We start from the raw sequence: 17,070 nt of genomic DNA, 5'->3' as shown, positions 1-17,070 counted from the left end.
TTAATGTGACTGAACGATGCATTTTATTGCCACCCGAAGCTTGTGGTTTCACAGAATTTTACCTCTAAGAACCTGCTTTGTGAGGGATCTTAATGACAGATTGTTCCCTGGTCTGTAGATTTCTTAGAATGGTTATAAAAAACAATTTTTACATTAGGTCAATCCCCACTGTACAACAAATTGAAAGGGAAATCAATATATTTTTTAAAAATCTTTATTTAAACCCAAACCACAGTGTCCACAGAATGCACAAGAGTGGATTGAATTGTTTTGTAAAAAATACAAATTCCAATTTTACCAGACAGCAAACAATTAACTCAGATTTCAGAGTTGTACAGACATCTATAACTAAAGAGCAACTCAAAATCATTTACATAGCATGTAGACCTGAAGCCACATATTACAGAACACCCATGCATCAAAACGCATTTGAGGGAGGAAGGAAGGAAAAGACAAGCTGTGTTAAGAGCATCCGTTTCTATAAGCAGAATAAAACCCACAGGGTGCTACAACAGCTCTGACAGGCCATTTTGCTAATTTAACTTAATAACTCGAACAGGTTGCAATGCCTTCAGGTCCCCAGCTCTGCTTTCCGGAACATCAACACCCAAGCAGCCAGGTCTATACCACATGTCTCTTAAGCAAACATGTCTTCACGGTCAGCGTTGTAGATCTCGCCCTCCTGCAGCGAGGCGAAGTTCAAGAAGTGCGAGGGCCGGTGGACCTCATGGTAAAACTCCTTGGGATTGGCGAGTTGCAGGTCGTACTTCATGTTCGGGTCGTGGCGAACACCTGAGTGTGTATAGAGGAGTGAGTCATTCATTCAAAAAGGTTCTCCCTTGATGAATAAACCTATTTTTAAATTCCCCAAATAAGACACTTTGTTCAGTTCAAAACACAAAGCCTTCCTTACCCATAAAGTTGTAGTTCCAGGAGACTTGTCCAGGAACCATGAAAAATCCAAGGAAGCGATCAGATAGCAGCATCTGCACCCTCTCGTAATGGGACGGTAGGTAACCCTTCGGATTGTTGCCCTTGTCTGTGTTCTGCCTTCCCCACTCATACCCGCTAGGGGTGAGCTTGTAGGCTGTCAGAGTGCATGAACCTGGTGTAAAACTGGAACACGACAGCACAATAAATACACAAATATTCATTAGAAGTTGAAGGAACACTAGTTAATTGGGCTTGAGACTAAAATGTTTTCATACTAAAGTAACTATGTGCAATTACCTGCAGGTGATGATGATGGTCTTCTCTCCATCCCAGGATGGGTTGTCTGCCATAATCTTAGCGTGGGTAGTAACATCTTGCGGGGAAAGCTGAGGCGACTCATTGGGCTGAGTGTGGATCCAGCCAAGCGGCTCCATTTCCTGAGCAAAAACAATAGGTCAGTGATCCCAAGGTTTTTGTCAAAATAAACTTCATTTACGGATAATATCTCAATACATTACAGGTCACTGGAAAACAAGCCTTTTAAATCAATATATACAAAACAATATATATACACACACACACTACAAAACTACCATGAGACCCAACATGGTACAATTTAAAAGTTGCACTCACCTTCAGATACTCATGCTGGGGAAGCTGGTTTGGCAGGTGAACGGTCTGGTGTGTTCCCCACTGGGGTACCATAACAATGCAGCGGATCTCCTTTACCTGGGGGTTATCTGGAGGGCTCGTTCCATACAGGTACCCAGCAATCTGAGGAGGGACATGCAAATGTCACAGACTGACAGCTAAGTGTGCTGTTACCGAGTAAGGCTGAGTGAAACAAAGGGGGCAAATGGAATAGAACAGCTGAACCTGTGCACGGAGATCTGAGATACAAATGAACTTCTTCAGGACGTTCTTGGGGAGGATGTAAGTGTATCCCGTCTCCTTGATATCGTCGGATGACACGTAGATGTGGTTTGTGCGCAGATGCAAATTGGCAGCAGAAATTGCTCTACAACAGAAAGAATGCAAATCAAAATGGCACCGAGTTGAAGACATTTTCACTTCCATATTTCCAAAGTGAAAGCGAAGCTGCTTAACTCACCGCACTCTCCATTCTGTCTTGGAGGAGAAGGTCTGCGTCTCATAGTTGCTGGTGGTAGAGGTAATGATCTCATCACCATGCTTGTTGACCGTGCGGGTCTGTGTGGCAGTCAGCTGGGACTGTTCTTTGGTCTGTTTCTCAATCTCAGCAATCTGCTGCCTCTGTTGCGATGGAGCAGAGATCTCCATCCCCAGAATGATGTCTCTGATCTCAGACTGGGTCAGTGATGCCACATTTACACTAGGAAAAGGGGGAGAGACAACCCAAAAGATGTAAATGGAAGCCCAGAACATCCCTTTAATTTTAATTAAGAATGCTGTCTACAACATTTAATCTTGAAAAGCTTAATGTTTCATGTTTAGTATTACAAAACCTTCTATAAGATGCTGACTACAAATAAGTAATATCTTTCAAGCAACTTCTGGTCAAATTTCCATCACTTACTTGTTCTTCTTGCCATAATCAGCCAAGATGAGATCTTTGAGCTGCACCTCCACCTTGATCCATTCCTCATCGGTAAGGGTGGGCCAGATGTGGTGGGGCTCTGTGATTGTGGTCTTGTCTGGTTTCAGGATCACCTTGGCCCGATCATTGTTCACATGGAGAGCTCTCAGAATCAAGATCAGTCGAGAGAATGCCTATGACCAAGGCGAAGGGGGGGAAGGGGAATTTTTTTACAAAATATAGTGAAATATTGCATTGGCATTTTGGCCATTCCAGCCAAAATCATATACTTTTCAGGGTTAAAAATAAATAAAATTACTGTGTAGGAGGAGATAGTCTTCAGCCAGTCATCATAGAGATTGAACAGGACCATCTGGGGCTCAGTAGCCTTCAAAATGAGATCTCCAAATTTCTCAACCTTCAGACAGGCCTGGAATGGCAACTGCAGCTCAGAGCCCTTGATCACAATGTTGGGGAAATCAAGCAAGTGGACCTGAAAAGAAAACAACAAATACATTAACTAGAAAATTCCCTCTTTGTAAACCTGGATCATTTTAAGTATGTCAGTTGCTTTTCCTTTGAGCAAGGTCCTTCAGGTCTTACAGCAACTGGCCATACATAATACAATGCAACCTATGGTCAGGTCTCACCTCCAGTGGGTCCAGCATGCCTTTCCTGGTAACAATGATCTGCTTGGGCTGCTCTTCCACTGGAAGTGAGCGAATGAGAGCAGCCACTTCTTCAGCTGTCTTCCACTTTGCCAGCTGTACAAAAACATCCAACATGAGAAAATAAGTATGGTGACCACAATGGTACCTCTAAATGTCAAAGAGCTGAGCAAGTAAAATCAATGAATAAGAACCAGACCTGTCCTAGACGTTTCTGCCCAGCCCACACAGATGTGTGAATAATCTTCAAGAACAGCTGTCCAGTCCTTGGGTTGAAGATGAAAATGGCTCCATTGATGGGTTTTGTGGTCAAGTTGCCCTCAAAGGTCTGACAGGGAAATTGCACCATGGAAACAACTATGTTAGATTAAAGTGACACATTACTATATCACTTTACCAAATCATATTACCCAAATTATTAGGAGAACTGAACAAATGTACAAATAAAAATTACATAAAGCAACTGTGGAGATCACGAAGCAATGACACGTTCTGTTACAAAAGCAGGGAGGAACAGTGAATTTCTGTCTGAATAAAATGGAAAAATTTTACAGTTTTACCTTGTGGATGGTGACTCTGTACACATTGGTATCATCCACAAACCAGATGATCTGATTGGAGAAGAGTTCTCCGTAGTTCTGGGAAGACAGGTACGGCTCAGTTGGCTCAGAGGAGTACAGCTGCAAGCCTTTGCGGATCCTCTCCCTGAGCACATACAGGGCAGGGTTGGCCTTCATGATCTTTGCCATGGCCTGCTGAATCAAGGGCTTGCTCCCAGGAAACCAGTTCCCATAAGCACTGTGGGGGAGGGGGGAGAAAAGGGGGAAAAAATTTTTATATATATATATATATATATATATATATATATATATATATTATTCAGAGCTCAAAGAAACAGAATGCTCCAATGGACTCCTGCTCTGGAGAGAACCTTAGTACCAAGGTGACCTGCTGAAACAGCTCAATTCAGAACAGAATTCAGACTTTAATATCAAAGATTTCAGTAGAAGATTAGAACTGTAAACCTATCCAGCAGCCCTTAATTAATGTAGATTTAACAATTCTTAAAGGAATCAGAACTGGGGTAAGAGTCTGTTGAGCTATTTTTAGCTATACACCTACAGTTGATAAATTCAGATTTTTATCACGTGTAATCAAAAGTAAGAGCATGTTAATATTTTTCAGCACAACTCCAATAAAGCAAACATTTTAAGGCACAACACTGACCTGTGCAAATTGTAGGCCAGGTCAATGGCAATTAACACTCCAGTTGGAGATGGGTAGATACTCATGTTGTCTGTGGTGTAGTCCAGAAACTTGGCCCTGGCGTATCGTTCAATGTCATGAGAGTCATAGTCACCCCATCGCAGCTGGATGTCAATCCAGTACTTCTGAGTGGTAGTGCTATCCATTACATCCCTAGAGGAAGGAATAGCAAAAAATATCAATGCAATGATGAGCTATGGAGTATTTTGAACAAGTGATGTTGGGTTTTTTGTCCTTAATTTTCTTTTTTTTTTTTTTTTTGTACAAGTAGAAGTTAGACATTTCCAAACTAGTGTTCACATACTTTGAGTCTGCAAGCAGAGAAGGCCGTGAGACATTCCACTTGTAGGAGGCAAAGAGCAGGATGTCAGCACAGGAGGAATTCATCTTGTAGGACTTCCTGGGGTGAATTGTCTCCTTTTGTACAGTCTCAATCTCCAGCGCATCCAGCTCTTGGTCAAACACCTGAAACAAGGTACACAGAAGCTTACAAACAGACCCCACAGACTAAGCTAAAACCATGTAATTCCACACAACTGAAAATACAATGCTAAATGAACACTCATGGCAGACAGAATGAGCAGTGTACAAAGAATTCCCTGTGTACCTGACAAAGATCCATGACGATGCTCTCATGAATCTTCTGCCACAAGTGAGCTCTGAAGATCTGAATTAGGGAGATCTTCAGGGTTGGGATCTTGCCATGCATGAAGATGCCAGTAAGATCCAGTTGCACCTGGAATCCTACATACACCTGTAAAGGTAGAAAAACCATGAAATCAAAAAATGGATAAATTACCAGCAAGAACCCACAAGTAGTATATTAAGCTTATTATTAACTACGTACATTGGCCCTGTTGATTGTAGGCGACCACCAGAGTGTAAATCGTCGGTTGGGAATCTGATTCAAACCAGATCTCTGTGCATTAGTGAGTTTCTTCCACTTCATGGATTCCTCAAAACCACTAGCCTTCTCCCTGTTTGAAGCCAAAGCACAGGAAATGCTTTTAGAAGGTTTACTGCAAAAAGCCATATCACCCAAATTAAGCATGAACACAAAATGTGCTATTGTAGCTTTTAATTGGTGTCAGTGATCACATGTGCTAGAATGAATATACATGTAAGACAGAGACAGGTGCTCACCAGAAGAGACCTTCCCAGGTGGGGAAATAGGTTCCCTTGAAGAGTGTGTGCTCCAGGATGCCTTCCACACCACCGAGTGCCTGGATCATGTCTGTGCGGTAGTTGTTCAAGTTCCACAGCTTTCCATCATGCCTCTGGTGGGTCCACCAGAAGGGATTTTGCTTCAGGACCTGTGGAAATTTTCAGACTATTACATAGAGAAGTAAAACCTGTGCAAATGCTACTAGCGCAAAAGCGCACTTGTCAGACAGGTGAAGGTTATAGCTGATGAGCTGCAAGGATACCTGGTACTGCTTAAAGTCTGTCCTCACTCTCCAGCCCTTGTCGTAGGCCAACGTGTGCCGGTCTTTCTGGAAAAGGGTGTTGATACGTGGGATGCCCCTGTCCCAAGAGTCCTCCAAGTCCTCAAGAGTCAGCCGCCTGAAGAAGAAGGGGGGGGAAAGAGAAAGAAAAAAAAAAAAAAAAAAAACCACCACACACTTAACATCTATAAAAACAGATTTGCACAGTGCAAGGCAGACTGCTTGCAGCATTAATTTGAACAGCTTTACTGATGCAAGACAGACCTGTTCTGAGCAATGGCCTCCTGTCTTTTCAGAGCGTATTCAGCCCAAACCCTCTGGGAATCGATAAACTCGCTCTCCCATGGCTGGATGTAGCGATATAGATTGGGAATCAGTTGGTCCTCTTCATGGCTCATACCAGAGCGGAAGTGTGTGATACCCACATCTGTCTGCTTGGACCACCTGTGGAAAAGCACATTCATTAAAAAAAAAAAAAAAAAAAACTATACATAGAGTACAGCGTCCTATAACAAACTGTGGAAGTAATAAAAAAAAAAAAAAAAAGCCAAATAAAAGTAAAGGCTCTGACCTCAGGTCTGACTGGGGAATGAGCACGTGTCCCATAGACAGCATGCCAAGTCCTCCCAGCTCTTTAGGGGTGTAAAAAACAACAGGAGGAAAACGGCTGGGCATCTTAGAGTTCAGCCCAATCTTGATACGGGTCTGAATCTTGTTCTCACACTTGACCAACAGGTCCAGAAGTTCCTGTGTGTTGACCACAGCCTCACGGAAGTAGGTCATTAGACCAATGAGAGCTGTGTTCCACTTGTTCACAATCTGCAGAAGAGAAGTGTGTCAAAGTAATGCCACCATGTTCATAGACTCAACAGTTATAACCATTGTGAGAGCAGAAATCCCCCACCTTGGTAAAAGTCGTAGACCCAGAAGCCATCAGGATCTGTCTGACCCTGTTGTGGAACCTCTGCATGGACTCATCATCCACACGCAGAAAGCACTGCGCTGTCCTCTCTTTGGTCACCTGGAGTGCAGAGAAACAACATTTCACTCCACTGTATACAAGCTAGTATACAGATGAATGACAAAAACAACTTGAACCTGATCAATGGCATGTCCCAATAAAAACTACCACCCTTTAACTGTACCTTTGATTTTTACAATTCTACAATTTAAATGGAGATTCATTTTATGAATGAATAACTGAAAAGTTATTTTGAGAGATCCGCAACTACTTTCCCTGAAAACTTCATCACAGCCGCACCTCGTTTTGCAGGTTCCACACGCCATCCTTATGGGTGAACTCCTCATAGCTGGTGCGACACTTTGGCAGGATGCGGCACTCAAAGCCACACATGTTGAAGAGCAGGTTGGGGTTGTCCTTGCTGTAGACGGACACAAAGCTGTTCTCCCACTGCACTGTGGTTACAGACCGTGGCAGCCGGTTCTTGATGTCCCAGAAGACAGCACGACCCCTGCATAAGGAATACACCGCAAGTGTAAATATTCTTCATTGCATCATTCAACATTTTCCCCTCAAATACTGGAAGGAAGGGAAATTCAAGACTGCATGGATTTCAGGAGAACTCACAGGTTGACATCATGCTTCATCAGCCTCATCCTTGCATCTCTGGGCCAGCACTTCTTGTTGTTGTAGCCCACAATATTCTCATTGTTGGGGTCTGGGTGCTCAGTGAGGTACCTCTGGATCAAGTCCCTGGCCTCATCTGCAGAGAACCTGGAAGTGATTAAACAAGATGGTAAATAGATAAAACCACTTCAAATACATTAAAGAATACATAACTGGACATTAAAGCGCTACATAGATAAATATTTAATCAGACAAGAGAATCTAAAGTTAAATCTCATTATTCCTCTGTGGGGATTATCACCCCACATGTTTCAAGAGCAAACTGGTTTTGACATTATCAATAAAGAATAAAAAGAATTGTAAAAAGCCTACCTGAAAAAGATGTGAATGCGGTCAATGTATCTGCAGTACAGGCGAATGGGGTGGGCGGTCTCTGTGACAATGTCCTGAAAGCTCAGGAAGTCGTTGGGCATTTGAGGGGGTCCAGCCATCTCGCTGGCCCGGTGGAGACCCAGAACCAGCAGGTCCATCACCAGTCCGTAGTACTGGACGATGAACGAAGCAAACTGCAGGCCACGGATGATGCCGTAGGAATTTGTGTGGTTCATATCCTAGTGGAAGAAAACTGATGTTAGCAAAGCTACCTGATATGATATATATAGGGTGCTATACATCAGTTTCACAATAAGAACTAGCCCATTTACTGCTTTCAGTTGAAATGTCCAAAGATGAAATCCCCCTACATTAAAAGGCAGCAATTAAAAATAAGGAGAAAGCAGAGACCAACCTTGTAGTTGATGACCACGTTATTCTTGGCCGTCATGTAGTCAGCAATGTTGTGATCCACAATAAGACGAAGTAGCCTGTTCAACAGTGTCAAGTCAATCTTCTCATACATTTTCTCATAGCGTGACTCCAGCATGACGTTGCACTCGCCCTCCACAGTTTCCCACACATCCTGTAGATTGTTGATCCCTGGAATAGAGGGCACATAGACAGGGTCCAACTAAATATCAACCAATTCATATGATTCTGTATCTACTCAATTCTAGCAATGACTCAGTTCTTTGACGTACAAATAAAAGTTGTAAGAATATCTAGCATTGTATTCAAAGACTATGTTGCTCGATTTCATGTTTCACCTTGGCACCACTTGTACACAAGCAGTGGAGGCGGCTCTGTGTCAGCTGGTTTTATCCATGGGGGAAAGAGTCTGCGCTTGTCCGCCTCGTACCACAGATACTGATCAAGGTAGGCGTCGGTGATCTTCTCCAGGGGCTCCACATCGTACACAGGAACCAGGTGACTGTACAGGTCCATGAATTCGATGCCAACCTAAAATATTTAACAACATGTCTGGATTTAGGACAGAGAAATTCACATACAAAACCTGCCATTTCTAGGCATGCTGGACATGTTTTGTGATCTCCCATTCTCACCTCTTTGAAAGCTCTCTGGGTAAGGAGGTGACGCTTGATCCTGGACAGTGCCTCGTGAGGGTTGTCATAGGCCTGCTCAATTAGACCCAGCTCCTCACGCTGTGACTGGTTCAGCCTGGACTTCACACTAAAATAGAAGCAAGGATTAGTATAGAATCACTTGTGACAGTATTACAGAGCCTACTGTGAACTTGTACATATTACTACAAACGTAATACAGCTTTCTTCACCTGCAAGTGATCAAATATTCCTAGACCACAAGGGAAAATATGTTGGGGTCTACCTGTAGGCTTCCTTAAGCCTCTCCAGGGCCAGAATGAGCAGCTTGGTGTCGTGTTTGTACGACAGTGGTGGGAAAGGGATGGGTGAAAACCGCCTGCTCTCCAACCAGTGTACAGTGGTGGTGTAGATGGCAACAGCCTCCTCTGCAGTGATGTAAGGACCATCCTGGAGGAAACAAGACATGTTAAACAGCTCAAGTGAAGACTTGGTCTAAACTCATATCCTGAGATTAAAATTTTATAACGGAACAGTACAAGAGCTGAAGCATTCAATCACCTTCAGGTAGTTGTGCTGCCTTTCCTGCTCAGCCTTCAGGTAGAGTCGGGTCAGCCGGCCCAGGTTCTTCTTGCACACCGTCTTATCCACGGTGGCACCACGCCTGATTCGCTCCCGATTGTAGTGAGCTGTGTTGGTCCACCAGTCAGCTTTGGCCTTCACATAGCGGAGGATCATGTTCTCGATTGGGGTAGGAAGTCCAGGAACCTGAAATGGGATTCCGTTCTTTACTGTACCTCACTTTATGTATGTATTTAAGTACTTTTCTCATCAGAAAAAATGATAACTGCTGATTAAAAAAGCAAACAATTTCAACAAACTCCAGAATACATTCTCTAGTTTTACATTTAAGTGGCCTTGTCCCTACCTTCCAGGGAATGTTAGCTTTCCAACACCTCCAGGATTCGCTCAAGTGCTGAAGGATTGTCCTAGCCTTGTTCTGTTTGATTCCCTCAGGCATCATGTCCAGGATATCGTGCATCACAGCCGCTCGCAACTCCAGGTCAAAGTGGGACTCCACACGTTGCTTTGTGACAGTCTTGGCAACTCCCTTAGAGTGTCGACCTACATAAACAATGTTGATTATCCAATACATTTGCCCACGCTACTGATTGAAGATTCTCAAAAAAAGCTTTACTTTTCCCCTCATCACTAAAAGGAAAATTGACAGTCCAATGATATCTTGACATTTTCCTGGTTTACATGGCAATAAATAGAATATTCATATTTTTCATAGGAAAATACACACACACACATTTTCAGAACCGCTTGTCCCGTACGGGGTCACGGGGAACCGGAGCCTACCCGGCAACACAGGGCGTAAGGCCTGAGGGGGAAGGGGACACACCCAGGACGGGACGCCAGTCCGTCGCAAGGTACCCCAAGCGGGACTCGAACCCCAGACCCACCGGACAGCAGGACTGCGGTCCAACCCACTGCGCCACCGCACCCCAGGAAAATAAATTATGGTAAATTATTGCATAATAAGATTTGCAAAAGGAGAAATGCATTCTTTAGTGTGACTGGGTTACCTTCAAACTGCCTAGCCAACAGATTCCCCAGCCACCTCTCCAGCAAAGGGGTGATGCCCCTCATGAAGAACAGCCAAACTCTCCACCCTGGTGCCCAGAACCCACATCCTGGGCCCTTTCCCACCGGCCCCTGAGGAAACACAGCAGTGTCACAATACTGCCCAGGTCAAAAGGAGACATGAAAGCTGCAGCATTAAGAAAAATTCAGTAGTAACTCACAGTGTTGAAGCGGTAGTAGATGAGATGCTTAAGGTCTTTGCACATTCGGATCTGTCGCATCAGCTTGTATTTGTACCTGTACATGCCTGTGAGCTGCCCCACGTGGGCAAAGATGTACTGCAGCCCATCAGCAAGCTAAATAGACGAAGAAAGGAAATAACATTTGTATTAGAACATAAGTAAAAATTAAGAACAAGCAGTGCAGCAATACCAAAACGTGATTTGAAGAAACCGATCTAAATTACACAGCCCACCTGGAACGCATCAACATTTCCCAGTCGGTACTGCACATGGCTATCCACCACCAGCTTGCTGAGGCGAAGAACCTCTCGACACAGATGGAACGCATTGCCAAATCTTGACTTCTTACGTTCCTGAAATGGAGGACATACAACATGAATGATGTTAACAGTCTAAAGGCCATGTAAAGAGGCAACAGGCCCTATTCTTGGGCCACTGAGGAATAAAACCCTTTACCTTCGTGGTGAGGGTCTTGACAGGCTTCAGGTTGAAGTTGTAGTCCAGATGCAGGTAGTTAAGGTTTTTTCTGTGAATGAGCAGGTTGAGCATGTTGTAGCCCTGTCGGCACACTTGAAGGCCCACCTCCACCCAGTCCAGCTTTGTTGACTGGAAGAATTTGGTGGCCTTGAAGGAGCGGAACAGGTATCTGTGGGACAAAAAAATCGATACATTGGACAAGGTATGCTATGTATTCTGTAATTCACTTTCTCACACAAATACTGAGCCTTATAAAGTCATATGATTCAATAATTATACAGACCTTTTCTTCTGAGCTTTTGGTGGTCTGTGCTTGAGGGCATTTAGCACATAATATTTGAGCAGCTTCTGGTAGGAGACACGCACTTTCACAGGCTGTCCAGCCGGGCAGTGCTCACGATACCTGGAAAGCACAAGGAATACATTCATTCATGCTACAGGTAAACAGGCTGTGCGCAATGCAGAGCAGGGTGTTTCAAAGTACCACTCACCAGTTCTTGATGAGTGGGACATCAATAGCTCGGCGGGTTCTTCCTGATCTCAGGTTGAAAGGGCGAGGGGCCCAGAGGAGAGCAATCCCATTCGCTGTGTTGTCAGTGTAAAGTGGTGTGTCCTTCAGGAAGGGCTCCATATACTCAGGCAACTCAAACTCCTCATCATCATCAGGAAGAGGCTCCTGGCTCTGAAACAAGGCCAAGACATACAGATCGCAAGAACCAGATTGAATCAGAGTATCTCTGAAGACAGAAAATTAAAAATGAACACTTATGAGGGATAGTAATGTTGGGACTGCCTTGCCACTTACCTTCACCGAGTGCCTATGAGAGATTGGGTTGATGAGAGGGTCAAAGTAGAAGGCAGGCAAATCTGGATCTTCTGTCTTAATGAAAACCACGTTGGGTGTGTGGTACCTGCAGGGGCAAACAAAATACTTGTGTTAATAAGTTTATCCTAAGATAACGTCAACCTGTTTGTGAGTTAGACCGACAAAACTAACCAGGTAAGGTGAACGTGGTGTGGCAAGTTGTTGTACAAATAAGGGAATGCAATCTTGTACTCTGTCCTTATGGGCTGCCTGATGATGATCTTGTTGATGTCATTGAACTCATTCCAGTCTTCATCCCTGAAAAACATTGTAAGAGTTCAAGAGTGCCCCAGTTTACACTACATTTACATGAAATAAATGTAAATCTACAATTTACAGAAACAAACTAGCTGAAATCATTCACATTTTAGTAACAGATTAAGGGTCTTACTGCAGATTGATGTCCCTCACAAGGGGCTCAAATTTGGGCCCTCCTGGGATGGCCATGTTAAGAGCCTTAGAGGTGAAGAAGGCTTTCAAGTCAAACAGGTAGAAGTAATTGCTATCCACCAGATCTGTGAGCAACTGGTTAGCCAGGCGGTACAATGTGGACATCATGGGCAGGGTAAACTGCCAATGTCTGTACGTTGTTCCATTCACAAACCTGATAAAGACAGAAAAATACAAGCATGCAGCATGATATGTAAAATAGGAGTAAAATGATATTGTCTTTTGTCCTCTTGTGTGACTCACTTGGGGTTGTCTTTGAGTGGCTGGTGTTCATACATCCAGTCCACCACAGATGAATCCTCCTCAGGATCCAGCTCCATCTGAATGGCTTCCAGGGGTTCCACATCCAAGATGTTGTCGGCATAGTCCAGAGGGGGCTCCTCGTCATCAAATGGAGGGAATCTCATGCGCTTGAAGTGCCGCCGGTCTCTCTTCTCCCGACGCATCATAATCCACATGGAGCTAAATATAAGAAGGAATTAGTGAAGTGACACTAATCAACCTTCACACTGGGGAGAGCAAGGGGAAAAGTGACCAGCAACATCACAGCCTCAAACACCGTACATGTACACAACAACAGGTCTCATGACAAAGCAATGCCGCTTACCCCCACTGGGCAATGTAGACTGGCTCAATGACCCATGGGATTTCATTGACAAAGGAGATTGCTCCAGTGATGTGGTACAGTACTGGGACATCCCGAATCTGCTCCCAAGGCATGGGCATGTTCTCCAGTAGTTTCAACACAGCATGAGGCATGTACTTCAGGGCACTAGAAACAAGGAAAAGGTGTAGTAAGGTGATCTTAGCATCCAAGTGCCTCAAAAATGACAGGAAATGCTGAAATATCTTTAATAATCCTTTACCAATATAGCTTGAAAACAAAACCACGTTGCATTTGTATTGAACACATCTAAGAAATATAAACACACCTATCTGGTATACAAACAAAGAATTATTCTGCAATAAATAAGAAAGTAATAAAGTTCCAGTACATATGGACACTGGCAGTTTAACCCAAATTCATTAAACCATTTACCCAAGGTAGACCCTCTTGTCGTGGCGAAATTTCCTGTTGGTCATGTCTCCATGGTCCCTGATAATTTTGCGCACATGCTCAGGGGGCATGTCCTCCTTCTGGGCATCCACAAAACCAAACTTTCGCTTCTCCGAGTAGCGCTTGGCCTGTAATTGTTGCCATTTGCGAGCTACACATAGGACAAAGAAAGGGCAACACAAGAATTAGAAAACAAATCCTTTATTGGTGACAACAATATCAAACATTCTAATTATTGGCAACAGAGCATTTCAGCATTATTTGGCTGATGCTTGAGGCATTTGAAGAACTAACATTATCCAATACAAATAATTTTAAAGTTTTTTTAATCTGTACAATCCCATCTTCTGGCATTTTTCATTTTTACAAATATCTGGTAAAATTCCCTTCCTCACTATTCTCTTCACACTCTCTGGAGGAAATGGTGCAGGGAAGGATACAAAACCCCTTAACCTTCATGGACAATGACTCTCACCCTGTATGTGCCACCCAAACTAAAGAGAGGAGCACATTTAGCAATAGACTGTTCCAAGGAGCATTAACTAAGGTCATCCCTGCCAAAACCCATTAAGCTCTACAATGCATCCTCTTTCTGAAGTCCTACTGACTTTTTACTGCAATACCATCACTACTTATTTGCACACAATCTATTTTTTAACTCCTTTATACTTGTCCCAAGTGTGATATTTACTCTGATGTTACTACAGTGTCAACCTCTGTCAATACTTTGTGCATGTATGCTGCTGTACCCTCATCCATTATCCTTCCAGATGAATAACATTTATAGGTCTATCACTAATAGCTTTACTGGCTAATAAATGAAGCAGCACAAAGAGTAGCACTGCTGTCTCACAGCGCCTGGGTGATGCAAGGGAACATGGGTTCGATTCCCGCTCACTCTGTGTGAAGTTTGCACGTTCTCCTCGCGTCTGCGTGGGTTTCCTCCCACAGTCCAAAGACATGCTGTTCAGGTGCACTCAAAATGTGTGAGTAATGTGTTCCATGGATGTATGACCCATTGCAAGTAGTGTATCTAGCAGTGTAAGCCACCTTGGTGAATAAGATGTGTGGGCTGATAACACTACATAGTGATCGCTGGAAGTCGCTTTGGAGAAAAACATCTGCTAAATGAATATATGTAAATGTCATTAAGCTACTATGGCACTGCATTTCCCCCACCTTTCTCTTGCAGTTTCTCTTCAGACATGTAGTCGGGGACCTGGGCCGGAGGAGGGATGCCGGTAGGAATCCCTCCAGGAATGCCTGGGGGAATGCCTGCAGGGACACCTCCGGGAACAGCCCCAGGAACAGGCCTGTAAGGGAACGCTGTGGCCATGGTGGCCTTTACCTGGTGACAGCAAAAAAACAAAGTAGTAAACAGGATTCTATTTTCACCCATCCCTGGAAAAAACAACACTATATTAACTGTCACACATTGCAGAGGTGGTTAGAAATTAGACTTTTTTTGTCTTAACCAAGATTCTAACGAACGAAAACGTGTGGACACCAGATTTTCCCGCCAGTTCCCATCTCTGCAAGATAAACAGACGGCGTAGCTATTAAGCACATGGACCTGTGACAGAGGGTGGTAAGTTCAAGCCCCAGCACTGCAGTCGGGCTGAAACCCCAGTCATTCATTTGATCAACTGGTACGGCTACATACAAATAACCTCACTAGTAAAATACGCTGTAAAACGGATCTAGGTCAGATGAGGTGGGATGGATGTATTCAACTAAGAACTTTAACACAGTCACCACGACCAAAAAAAAAAAACCTGCCCAGAGTGAACTACAATTTGAAATGAATCTAATACAACAGATGGCGGCTAAGCTAACATGCTAAACCACTACATTACATACTAACTAAATTAAATGCAAAATAACGCATATCATATTCATATAAAATTCCTTCCGGACTGATCTCGTTACTTTCCAAGAAAGTGACCATTTATCATCTTTAAAGTTTAAAAATTTTTTTAAAAAAAAAAAGCAGCTACGCTGGGAGGCTCCAACGACACGACAGGCCGCGAGGGCCGAGCACTGCTCTTTCTTTTTTATGCGCCACAACTGCACGAAACCGGCAGGAAATCTATTCAGCTGCGCCGCAAACTCACCTCCTAAACCACAGCAGCACGTATGTATTCGAAAATTATCCGCACGGTCACAGGAACATGAGAGAAGACGTTATATTTTAAGAACGCGACGCTTCAGGCTAGCTCCTGGTGCGGAATGGCGGACAAAAGTCTGCAAACGCACGATGTTCGTATTATGTCGGTATTCTCAAACCCGCGACACGCTGTTCCATCGTTCTCCTTTCCTGTTGTTTACGAAAAATTCGTAGGAGTTGGGCCGCAAACGTAGAAAAACCCCGGATGTTGCACATAGACCTTCTTTAACGCTGGCGGAAAAGGGGGACGCTGTTCAGTCTTCAGACAGTGAGGCGAAATACACAGCGGCACGTTCTTAATAAACCATTGTGCAGTTCACTTTCGTCCTTCAGAATTCATATTTAATGTAATCCGTTTATCTAGAAAAATACTGTGTGAATTCTTTTATTACTCAGTCTTGTTTTGTGGTAATATGTTTCATAACTATTAGCGTAAGTAATACTCTGCAATGAAGCCGTGACTTGATTATGTTTAAACGATGTGTTGGAAAACAATAGTTCTGCATGGAATGTGGTGGTCCGTTATTCTACTTTAAACGAGGTCACTAGTTTTATGAATGGGGTTGCAGTAGACAGTGGGACAGTTCCACGTGTGACCACTAGATGGCGAAACTTGTGAGCTCGGTTAATTGAAGTGGAATTGCGTGATTTTCGAAGGTCACTTGTCCTTTCACTACGTCCGATATTTTCATCCTTTTTATCCCAGATAGAGGTTTAACTGTTCCTGTTGCACTCCTGAGCAAGACAGTTAGCTTGAATATCCTTAGTAACTCGCCAAGATGATGTATTTTTTCCGGTTAATGATGAAAACACAGTTGTTCTAAAAAAACTGTTTATTGAAAACAAAACATTTATAAGAAAAATAGATTATCAACTTTTGTGGCAAATAATTTAAAGTTAGACCTGTCAATATAATGTTTGCCATTCAGAAATATTTTGAGAAAAGAAATTACATAATTGGAATCGGTAGCTGTAGACGGGTTACTGCAGGTCAGCGATAGGTTTTTCTGCGCTCTGTCTGTTTACGTCACCGCAACAACACCAGTTCAGCGTCGGTAAGCAGGGCGCAGTTACACCGACTGCCTGAACTACTTGCGATCGAGCAAACGTTACGCACGTTTTTCTGCGTAACACGGGTATTCTTTAGCGGCGTTCCGTTAGAAATTGTTACGTAGTGTTTTCCAGAATAACGCTCACTTTCTATTGTCGGTGTTGAAAGCCTTGCACAGAAACACGTTATTCGTAATTTTGTATATTTAACAACCAGATAAATGTGCTTCTTTTAGGTTCAGCATTTCATTATTTCTATGAAAAGAGCGCGATATATAACC

The 17,070-nt window shown here is 43.4% G+C and overlaps 1 protein-coding gene across 1 annotated transcript; it reads right to left on the bottom strand.

Annotated features, from left to right (window-relative positions):
• Window positions 1-267: 267 nt before the first annotated feature.
• Window positions 268-15,829, bottom strand: prpf8 (pre-mRNA processing factor 8). The gene is made up of 43 exons (XM_018748807.1): window positions 15,687-15,829; window positions 14,752-14,920; window positions 13,555-13,723; window positions 13,123-13,287; window positions 12,759-12,977; window positions 12,457-12,669; window positions 12,198-12,323; window positions 12,006-12,111; window positions 11,692-11,882; window positions 11,484-11,603; window positions 11,180-11,369; window positions 10,957-11,076; window positions 10,703-10,837; window positions 10,484-10,613; window positions 9,820-10,016; window positions 9,453-9,659; window positions 9,178-9,341; window positions 8,895-9,021; window positions 8,598-8,790; window positions 8,243-8,430; window positions 7,828-8,066; window positions 7,456-7,602; window positions 7,129-7,339; window positions 6,772-6,888; window positions 6,439-6,686; window positions 6,132-6,311; window positions 5,850-5,985; window positions 5,566-5,735; window positions 5,270-5,399; window positions 5,030-5,176; window positions 4,727-4,887; window positions 4,384-4,575; window positions 3,717-3,954; window positions 3,356-3,484; window positions 3,139-3,252; window positions 2,808-2,981; window positions 2,489-2,682; window positions 2,045-2,284; window positions 1,810-1,951; window positions 1,567-1,707; window positions 1,231-1,370; window positions 914-1,116; window positions 268-792 (listed from the first exon to the last, which is right to left on the bottom strand). The coding sequence occupies exons 2-43, from the start codon at window positions 14,906-14,908 to the stop codon at window positions 638-640; spliced, it is 7,065 nt and encodes a 2,354-aa protein (XP_018604323.1). The 5' UTR covers window positions 14,909-14,920; window positions 15,687-15,829; the 3' UTR covers window positions 268-637.
• Window positions 15,830-17,070: the final 1,241 nt, after the last annotated feature.

The sequence above is a fragment of the Scleropages formosus genome, chromosome 10 (genome assembly GCF_900964775.1).
Source record: "Scleropages formosus chromosome 10, fSclFor1.1, whole genome shotgun sequence".
Lineage (NCBI taxonomy): Eukaryota > Metazoa > Chordata > Actinopteri > Osteoglossiformes > Osteoglossidae > Scleropages > Scleropages formosus.
Note: the sequence above shows the minus strand (reverse complement) of the source record. Positions and strands in the feature narration are given on the sequence as shown.

Coding starts and splice junctions, on each gene's coding strand:
- prpf8 (XM_018748807.1), bottom strand. CDS start 14,908: ATGGCCACAGCGTTCCCTTACAGGCCTGTTCCTGGGGCTGTTCCCGGA. Junction 7,340..7,455: donor ATGAAGCATGATGTCAACCT/GTGAGTTCTCCT, acceptor TTCCTTATGCAG/GGGTCGTGCTGTCTTCTGGG. Junction 6,312..6,438: donor ATTCCCCAGTCAGACCTGAG/GTCAGAGCCTTT, acceptor GCTTTTCCACAG/GTGGTCCAAGCAGACAGATG.